Below are 9,745 nucleotides of genomic sequence, written 5' to 3'. Positions count from 1 at the left end.
AATATCCCCACTTGTGTCCCTCTGCACCCTCCCAGTGTCCCCAGTACACCCAGTGCCTCCCCAGTGCTCCCAGTTCCCCTCCCAGTGCCCCCTCCAGTGCTCCCAGTGCCCCCTGTGTCCTCCCAGTGCCCCCAGTGCTCCCAGTTCCATTCCCAGTGCCCCCCCCAGTGCTCCCAGTGCCCCCCCAGTGCTCCCAGTGTCCCCCAGTGCTCCCACTGCTCCCAGTGTCCCCACTTGTGTCCCCCACACCCTCCCAGTGCCCCCAGTGCTCCCAGTTCCCTTCCCAGTGCCCCTCCAGTGCTCCCAGTGCCCCCCTGCGCCTTCCCAGTGTCCCCAGTGTCCCCAGTGTCTCCCAGTTCCCCTCGAGTGCCCCCAGTGCCCCCCCCCCGGGCCCTCCCAGCGCTCCCAGTATCCCCAGCGCTCCCAGTTTCCTTCATGCTGCCGGGGATCAGCCCTTGCACGAACGCTCACACGCGTGTGCGAGGACCCTGCCGCCCCCCCGGACGCTCACACGCGTGTGCAAGGGCCCTCGCACACCAGCTGCTACGGCCGCGGGGTTAATCCCGGGGGGGGGGGACGAGGCGTCGCATGGGGGGGGGGCGGCGGCGGCTCTTGACCTAAATCGCAGGGATTTGCCTCAATTCGGGCCAGGATTTGCCTGGGCTAAAGGGGGGGGGGAACGGGCTCAGCCCCCCCCCCGTTTTGGGGGGGCCCATAGGGGCTGGGGGGGGCTATAGGGGGCCTATAGGGGCTGGGGGGGCCTATGGGGGCCTATAGGGGCTGAGGGGGGCTATAGGGGGCCCATAGGGGCTGGGGGGGGCTATGGGGAGCCTATAGGGGCTGAGGGGGGGCTATAGGGGGCCCATAGGGGCTGGGGGGGGCTATGGGGGGCCTATAGGGGCTGAGGGGGGGCTATAGGGGGCCTATGGGGTGATGGGGGTCCCAGGAGGGTCCGGGGGGGTCCTGGAGGTCCATGGGGGGGCCCATAGGGGCTGGGGGGGGCTATGGGGGGCCTATAGGGGCTGGGGGGGCCTATGGGTGCCTATAGAGGCTGAGGGGGGCTATAGGGGGCCCATAGGGGCTGGGGGGGGCTATGGGGAGCCTATAGGGGCTGAGGGGGGACTATAGGGGGCCCATAGGGGCTGGGGGGGGCTATGGGGGGCCTATAGGGGCTGAGGGGGGGCTATAGGGGGCCCATAGGGGCTGGGGGGGGCTATGGGGGGCCTATAGGGGCTGAGGGGGGGCTATGGGGGGCCTATAGGGGCTGAGGGGGGGCTATAGGGGGCCTATGGGGTGATGGGGGTCCCAGGAGGGTCCGGGGGGGTCCTGGAGGTCCATGGGGGGGCCCATAGGGGCTAAGGGGGGCTATGGGGAGCCTATAGGGGCTGAGGGGGGGCTATAGGGGGCCCATAGGGGCTGGGGGGGGCCTATGGGGGCCTATAGGGCCAGAGGGGGGGCTATAGGGGCCCTATAGAGGTGATGGGGGTCCCAGGAGGGTCCGGGGGGGTCCTGGAGGTCTATGGGGGGGCCCAGGGGGGCCATGGGGGGGCCCAGGGGGGCTGTGGGGGGGCCCATAGGGGTCCCGGGGGGGGTGTCAGGGGGTCCATAGGGGCCCCCTGGGGGGGGGGGGCCTCCGTCTTCCCCCCGCCCTCGGGGAGGCCGCCGCGGCCCCGCCCCCGCCGTGGCTCCGCCCCCCTCCTGGCCCCGCCCCCCAACCGCGCCCGGCGGGGCCACGTGACGGCAGCGCGCGCGCGCAGGGCGGTGGCGGCGGCAGCAGAGGCGGGGGGCGTGGCCAGGAGGGGGCGTGGCCAGGAGGGGCGTGGCCAGGAGGGGCGTGGCCAGGAGGGGGCGTGGCCAGGAGGGGCGGCGGGAGCGGGAGGGGCGGCGGCGGCGCGGACATGGCCAGCGACGCGCTGCAGGTAGGGCCCGCCGGGACCCCCCCACGGGACCCCCCCCCGGGACCCCCCCGGGACCCCATCCCCGGCACCGGGACCCCCAGGGACCCCCCCCGGGACCCCCCCGGGACCCCCATCCCCGGCACCGGGACTCCCAGGGACCCCCATCCCCGGCACCGGGACCCCCAGGGACCCCCCCCCGGGACCCCCCCGGGACCCCCATCCCCGGCACCGGGACCCCCCCAGGGACCCCCCCCGGGACCCCCCCCGGGACCCCCATCCCCGGCACCGGGACCCCCCCAGGGACCCCCCCCGGGACCGGCCCCCCCCCCCAGCCCCGCGGCCCTGCAGGTCCCGCGCCGTGGGGCACCGTGGGGGGGGGGGGGAAGGGGGTGCACGCGCGTGTGCACCGGGCTGGGGGTGTGGCACAGGGGTGTGCACGCGCCTGCACGAGGGTGTGAGGTGCACGAGGGGCCTGCACACGCGCGTGCACATACGTGGGGCATCGGGGGCATGCACACGTGTGCACGAGGGTGTGAGGTGCACGAGGGGCGTGCACACGCCCGTGCGTGGAGGCGGGCCACGAGGGGCGTGCACACGTGTGCACGAGGGTGTGAGGTGCACGAGGGGCCTGCACACGCGCGTGCGTGGAGGCGGGGCACGAGGGGCGTGCACACGTGTGCACGAGGGTGCGAGGTGCACGAGGGGCGTGCACACGCGCGTGCATTGAGGCGGGGCACAGGGGTGTGCACGCACGTGCACGAGGGTGTGAGGTGCACGAGGGGCCTGCACACGCGCGTGCGTGGAGGCGCGGCACGAGGGGCGTGCACACGTGTGCACGAGGGTGTGAGGTGCACGAGGGGCCTGCACACGCGCGTGCACGGAGGCACGGCACGAGGGGTGTGCACACGTGTGCACGAGGGTGTGAGGTGCACGAGGGGCCTGCACACGCGCGTGCGTGGAGGCGGGGCACAAGGGGCATGCACACGTGTGCACGGGAGTGCAAGGTGGGGCACGAGGGGCGTGCACACGCGTGCACGAGGGTGTGAGGTGCACGAGGGCGTGCACACGTGTGCACGAGGGTGCGAGGTGTGGCACGAGGGACGTGCACACGCGTGCACGAGGGTGTGAGATGCAGCACGAGGCATGTGCACGCGTGTGCACGAGGGCGTGACGTGGCGCACGAGGGGGGTGCACACGCCCGTGCGAGGACATGACGTGCAACACGAGGCCACGCACACGCGCGTGCGAGGCGTGCGCTCCCGGCCCCGCGCTGTGCTCCCCCGCGCGTGCGCCGCCGCCCTGGGGCCCAGGCGTCCGGCGCGGCCCCTCCCCCCCCCGAGGAAGGGGAAGTGCGGGGGAGGGGCGGCGGCGAGGAAGAGGAACCCGGGCGGCCCGGGGGGGGGGCAGGGCCCCCCCGGACGCCTGGGCCCCCCCCCGGAGACCCCCCCACACCCGGACGCCTGGGCCCTGCGGGGGTCCGGGGGGCCCAGGCGTCCGGGCGGGGCCGCGGCACGCGCGCGTGCGAGGCCTCGTGCGAGCGGAGGGACCCCGGCGTCCGGGCTCCGCCCTGCCCCCGCTTCCGCCCTCCCCCCCACCGCCGGGGCCCAGGCGTCCGGGGCCACCCTGAGCCCCTGCGCTTGCCCTGGTGGGGGGAGGGGTGAGCCCGGACGCCTGGGCCCCTCTGCCCACCCTGGGGGGGGGGGCAGTGCCCGGACGCCTGGGCCCCCTAGATCACCCTGGGGGGGGTGCAGTGCCCGGACGCCTGGGCCCCTGCGCTGGGGTTTTGGGGGGGGGGGTGGAATTCCCGGACTCCTGGGCCCTCCGACCACCCTGGGGCTGCAGCACCCGGACGCCTGGGCCCCTGCACTGGGGTTTGGGGGGGGTGGGGTTCGGTGCCCGGACGCCTGGGCCCCCGCCTGGGCCCGGCAGCCGGGTGCCGCGTCGAGCGCGCGAGCGAGTGGGCAGCGCGGGGAGACAGGAGCCGCGCGGGGCTCGTGGGGGCCCGGCGGTGCCCCTGGGTGGGCGGGGGGGCGGCGGGGGGGCAGCGGGGGGGGCCCCGGGGGGGGGGCAGGGCCGCGGCGGGGGCGGGGCGGGAAGGGGAAGTGGTTTGGGGGCCGTTTGGGGCGCGAGCGGCAGGAAGGAGCCGCCGCCATGGCCCTGCCCGGCCCCGCGCGCGGCCCCCAGGTACCGCCGGGGGGGGGGGACACGGGGGGGGGGACACATGGGGGGGGTCCCGGCCCAGCCCCCAGCCCCCCAGGGCGTGAAAAGGGGCCCAGGCGTCCGGGGGGGTGTTTGGGCCCGGTGTCACTGCCCCCCCCCCCCCCACCCAAGCGTGTCCCCGGTGCCGGCGCGGTCCGTGTCCTTGTGTCCCCCCCCCCGTGTCCCCCACGCCCCCCCGTGTCCCCTGTCCCAGCGCCCCGTTGTCCCGGCCACGTCCCGCCACGTCCACGTGTCCCCCGGTGCTCGTGTCCCTTGTCCCCCCCCCCCGCCACCGCGCCCAGGCGTGGCCCTGTGTGCCACTGGGTCCCCGTCCCCACGCGTCCCCACGCGTCCCCCATCGCCCGTGTCCCCCCGTGCTCCCCGTGTCCCCCCATGTCCCCCTGTGTCCCTGTGCCCCCCATGTCCTCCTGTGTCCCCTTGTGTCCCCATGTGTGCCTCATCACCTGCGTCCCCTTGTGTCCCCTGTGTCCCCCCGTGTCCCTCGTGTCCCTGTGTCCCCCATGTCCCCTTTGTGTCCCCACGTGTCCCCATCACCTGTGTCCCCTTGTGTCCCCTTATGTGCTCCCGTGTCCCTTGTGTCCCCACACGTCCCCCATCACCTGTGTCCCTTTGTGTCCCCCATGTTGTCGCATGTCCCTCGTGTCCCTGTGTCCCATGTCTTCCTGTGTCCCCTCATGTCCTCCTGTGTCCCATGTCCCCCTTGTGTCCCCACGTGTCCCCCATCACCTGTGTCCCCTTGTGTCCCCCATGTCCTTCCATGTCCCTCGTGTCCCTGTGTCTCCCATGTCCCCCGTGTCCTCCCACGTCCCTCGTCTCCCTGTGTCCCATGTCCTCCTGTGTCCCCTCCTGTCCTCCCATGTCCCTCGTGTCCCTGTGTCCGCCTATGTCCTCCTGTGTCCGCTTGTGTCCCCCATGTCCTCCCATGTCCCTCATGTCCCTGTGCCCCCAATGTCCCCCTGTCCCCCTTGTGTCCCCACGTGTCCCCCATCACTTGCGTCCCTGTGTCCCCTGTGTCCTCCCACGTCCCTCGTGTCCCTGTGTCCCCCATGTCCCCCCGTGTCCCCCCGTGTCCTCCCATGTCCCTCGTGTCCCCGTGTCCCATGCGTCCCCATGCGCTGACCCGTGCCGCGGGGACGCAGGGTAGCGCGGGGCTCCCCGAGGGCCCGGGGGACGATGCCACCGCCGCCACCGCCGCCGAGGACCCCGAGGACCCCGAGGCCATGGAGGAGGCGGCGGCGGCGGCGGAGCGGGAGCGGCTGCGGCGGGAGCTGCGGCGGGAGCTGGCGCTGGCCGAGGGGGCCGAGCGGCTGCGGCGCGTCACCCGCCACCCCCGGAGCCTGGCCGCCGCCGAGGGGCTGCTGCGGGCCTCCCGCCGCAGCCTGCAGCACCTGCAGCAACGCCTGCAGCGCCTCGACGCCCGCCTGGGTCCCACCCCCGGCCCCGGTGCGTGGGGACACGGGGACATGGGGACATCGGGGACATGGGACGTGGGGACATGGGGACACGGGGACGGGGGACGTGGGCGCTGCCGTGGGCCTCCTGCAGCACCTGCAGCAGCGCCTGCAGCGCCTCGACGCCCGCCTGGGTCCCACCGCCGGCCACGGTGCGTGGGGACATCGGGGGGACATCGGGGACATGGGACGTGGGGACGCGGGGACGCGGGGACGGGGGACGTGGGCGCTGCCTTGGGCCTCCTGCAGCACCTGCAGCAACGGCTGCAGCGCCTCGACGCCCGCCTGGGAGCCACCGCCGGCCACGGTGCGTGGGGACATCGGGGGGACATCGGGGACATGGGACGTGGGGACGCGGGGACGCGGGGACGGGGGACGTGGGTGCTGCCTTGGGCCTCCTGCAGCACCTGCAGCAGCGCCTGCAGCGCCTCGACGCCCGCCTGGGAGCCACCGCCGGCCACGGTGCGTGGGGACATCGGGGGGACATCGGGGACATGGGACGTGGGGACGCGGGGACGCGGGGACAGGGGACGTGGGCACTGCCGTGGGCCTCCTGCAGCACCTGCAGCAGCGGCTGCAGCGCCTCGACGCCCGCCTGGGAGCCACCGCCGGCCACGGTGCGTGGGGACATCGGGGGGACATCGGGGACATGGGACGTGGGGACGCGGGGACGCGGGGACGGGGGACGTGGGTGCTGCCTTGGGCCTCCTGCAGCACCTGCAGCAGCGGCTGCAGTGCCTCGACGCCCGCCTGGGTCCCACCCCCGGCCACGGTGCGTGGGGACATCGGGGGGACATTGGGGACATCGGGGACATGGGACGTGGGGACATTGGGGACGCGGGGACGGGGGACGTGGGCGCTGCCACGGGCCTCCTGCAGCACCTGCAGCAGCGCCTGCAGCGCCTCGACGCCCGCCTGGGTCCCGGCCACGGTGCGTGGGGACATGGGGACATGGGGACATCGGGGACATGGGACACAGGGACATGGGGACGCGGGGACGGGGGACGTGGGCGCTGCCGTGGGCCTCCTGCAGCACCTGCAGCAACGGCTGCAGCGCCTCGACGCCCGCCTGGGTCCCGGCCACGGTGCGTGGGGACACGGGGACATTGGGGACATCGGGGACATGGGGACATCGGGGACATGGGACGTGGGGACGCGGGGACGGGGGACGTGGGTGCTGCCTTGGGCCTCCTGCAGCACCTGCAGCAGCGGCTGCAGCGCCTCGACGCCCGCCTGGGTCCCGGCCACGGTGCGTGGGGACATCGGGGGGACACGGGGGACATTGGGGACGTGGGACGCGGGGACGCGGGGACGTGGGTGCTGCCGCGGGCCTCCTGCAGCACCTGCAGCAACGGCTGCAGCGCCTCGACGCCCGCCTGGGTCCCGGCCACGGTGCGTGGGGACACGGGGACATGGGGACATCGGGGACATGGGACGTGGGGACGCGGGGACGCGGGGACGGGGGACGTGGGTGCTGCCGCGGGCCTCCTGCAGCACCTGCAGCAGCGGCTGCAGCGCCTCGACGCCCGCCTGGGTCCTGGCCACGGTGCGTGGGGACATCGGGGGGACATTGGGGACATTGGGGACATGGGGACATTGGGGACGCGGGGACGGGGGACGTGGGTGCTGCCTTGGGCCTCCTGCAGCACCTGCAGCAGCGGCTGCAGCGCCTCGACGCCCGCCTGGGTCCCGGCCACGGTGCGTGGGGACATCGGGGGGACATTGGGGACATGGGACATGGGGACGCGGGGACATCGGGGACATGGGACGTGGGGACGCGGGGACGCGGGGACGGGGGACGTGGGTGCTGCCTTGGGCCTCCTGCAGCACCTGCAGCAGCGGCTGCAGCGCCTCGACGCCCGCCTGGGTCCCGGCCACGGTGCGTGGGGACATCGGGGGGACATTGGGGACATGGGACGTGGGGACATGGGGACATGGGACATGGGGACGTGGGGACGGGGGACGTGGGCGCTGCCGCGGTTCCCCCACCGCAGCCTGCAGCGCCTCGACACCCGCCTGGGTGCCACCCCCCACCCTGGTGCACGGGGACGTGGGGACATTGGGGACATGGGGACATCAGGGTGCAGGGACACGGGGACATCGTGGTGCAGGGACATGGAGACACGGGGTGTGGGGTGCAGGGACATCGGGGAGCAGGGATATGGGGACATCAGGGCGCAGGGATGCGGGGACATCATGGTGCAGGGACATGGGGACATCAGGGCGCAGGGACACAGGCATCAGGGTGCAGGGGGTGCAGGGCTATGGGGACATCAAGTTGCGGGGACATGGGGACATCGGGGTGCAGGGACATGGGCATCAGGGTGCAGGGGGTGCAGGGCTATGGGGACATCAGGGTGCGGGGACATGGGGACATTGGGGTGTAGGGACACGGGGATGTTGGGGTGCAGAAGCGTGGGGACATTGGGATTCAGGGACGGGGACATCAGGGAGCAGGGACATGGGGACCTCGGGGCATGGGGACATTGGGACACAGGGACCTGGGGGTGCAGGGACATGGGGACATCAGGGAGCAGGGACATGGGGACATCGGGGCATGGGGACATTGGGACACAGGGACCTGGGGGTGCAGGGACATGGGGACATCAGGGAGCAGGGACATGGGGACGTCGGGGCATGGGGACATTGGGACACAGGGACCTGGGGGTGCAGGGACATGGGGACATCAGGGAGCAGGGACATGGGGACATCGGGGCATGGGGACATTGGGACACAGGGACCTGGGGGTGCAGGGACATGGGGCCATCAGGGAGCAGGGACATGGGGACAGCGGGACATGGGGACATTGGGACACAGGGACCTGGGGGTGCAGGGACAGGGGGACATCAGGGAGCAGGGACATGGGGACCTCGGGGCATGGGGACATTGGGACACAGGGACCTGGGGGTGCAGGGACATGGGGACATCAGGGAGCAGGGACATGGGGACAGCGGGACATGGGGACATTGGGACACAGGGACCTGGGGGTGCAGGGACATGGGGACATCAGGGAGCAGGGACATGGGGACGTCGGGGCATGGGGACATTGGGACACAGGGACCTGGGGGTGCAGGGACATGGGGACATCAGGGAGCAGGGACATGGGGACGTCGGGGCATGGGGACATTGGGACACAGGGACCTGGGGGTGCAGGGACATGGGGACATCAGGGAGCAGGGACATGGGGACAGCGGGGCATGGGGACATTGGGACACAGGGACCTGGGGGTGCAGGGACATGGGGACATCGGGGCATGGGGACATTGGGACACAGGGACCTGGGGGTGCAGGGACATGGGGACATCAGGGTGTGGGACACGGGGGTGCAGGGACATGGGGACGTCGGGGCATGGGGACATCGGGGCGGGGGGGGGACACGGGGGTGCAGGGACACGGGGCCATCGGGCAGCAGGGCCATGGCGGGTGGCAGAAGCGATGCGGAAGGAGGATGCAGGTGCCACCGGGCCACCGTGCGGGAGGTGACCGTGTCCCGTGTCCCCCCCCCCGTGTCCCCCCCCCCGCAGAGGCACCCGAGGCGCCGGGCAGCCCGGGCCGGGCAGCCGCCCAGCGCAGCCGCGTCGCCGGCCTCGAGCGGCAGCTGCACATCGAGCTCAAGGTGAAGCAGGGCGCCGAGAACATGCTGCACACCTACGCCAGCGCCCCCGGCAAGGTGGGGGCCCGGGGGGGGCACCCATGGGTGCTGCTTTGGTGGGGGGGGGGGGCAGCCCGGGGCTGCGCGTGCGGCCGGGGCGATGCAGCGGGATGCAGCAGCGGGGGGGGTTGAGGGGGTACAGGGGGGTGGGGGTGTGTGTGGGGGTGCAGGGGGTCTGGGGGGGGCACGGGACCCCCACCGGCTCCGGGGGGCACCCATGGGTGCTGCTTTGGGGGGGAGAGCCCGGGGCTGTGCGTGCGGCTGGGGCGATGCAGTGGGATGCAGCAGTGGGGGGGTGCAGGGGGGGGTGCAGGGGGGGTGCAGGGGGTCTGGGGGGGCACGGGACCCCCCCCCGGCTCGGGGGGGCCACCCATGGGTGCTGCTTTGGGGGGGGGGGCAGCCCGGGGCTGTGCATGCGGCCGGGGCGATGCAGCGGGATGAGCAGCGGGGGGGTTTGGGGGGTACAGGGGGGTTTGGGGGTGTGTGTGGGGGTGCAGGGGGCCCGGGGGGGGGGACGGGACACCA

At 73.8% G+C, this 9,745-nt stretch overlaps 1 protein-coding gene across 1 annotated transcript; it reads left to right on the top strand.

Annotated features, from left to right (window-relative positions):
• Positions 1-1,831: 1,831 nt before the first annotated feature.
• LOC135327122 (serine/threonine-protein kinase N1-like) lies at positions 1,832-9,238 on the top strand (the record flags this gene model as incomplete). Its single annotated transcript, XM_064504698.1, has 3 exons — positions 1,832-1,919; positions 5,258-5,561; positions 9,093-9,238. Coding segments are annotated over exons 1-3 (471 nt in total), but the record flags the coding sequence as incomplete, so codon positions are not given.
• Positions 9,239-9,745: the final 507 nt, after the last annotated feature.

The sequence above is a fragment of the Dromaius novaehollandiae genome, unplaced genomic scaffold, assembly GCF_036370855.1.
Source record: "Dromaius novaehollandiae isolate bDroNov1 unplaced genomic scaffold, bDroNov1.hap1 HAP1_SCAFFOLD_154, whole genome shotgun sequence".
Classification (NCBI taxonomy): Eukaryota; Metazoa; Chordata; class Aves; order Casuariiformes; family Dromaiidae; genus Dromaius; species Dromaius novaehollandiae.
This window is presented reverse-complemented; position numbering and strand designations above follow the sequence as displayed.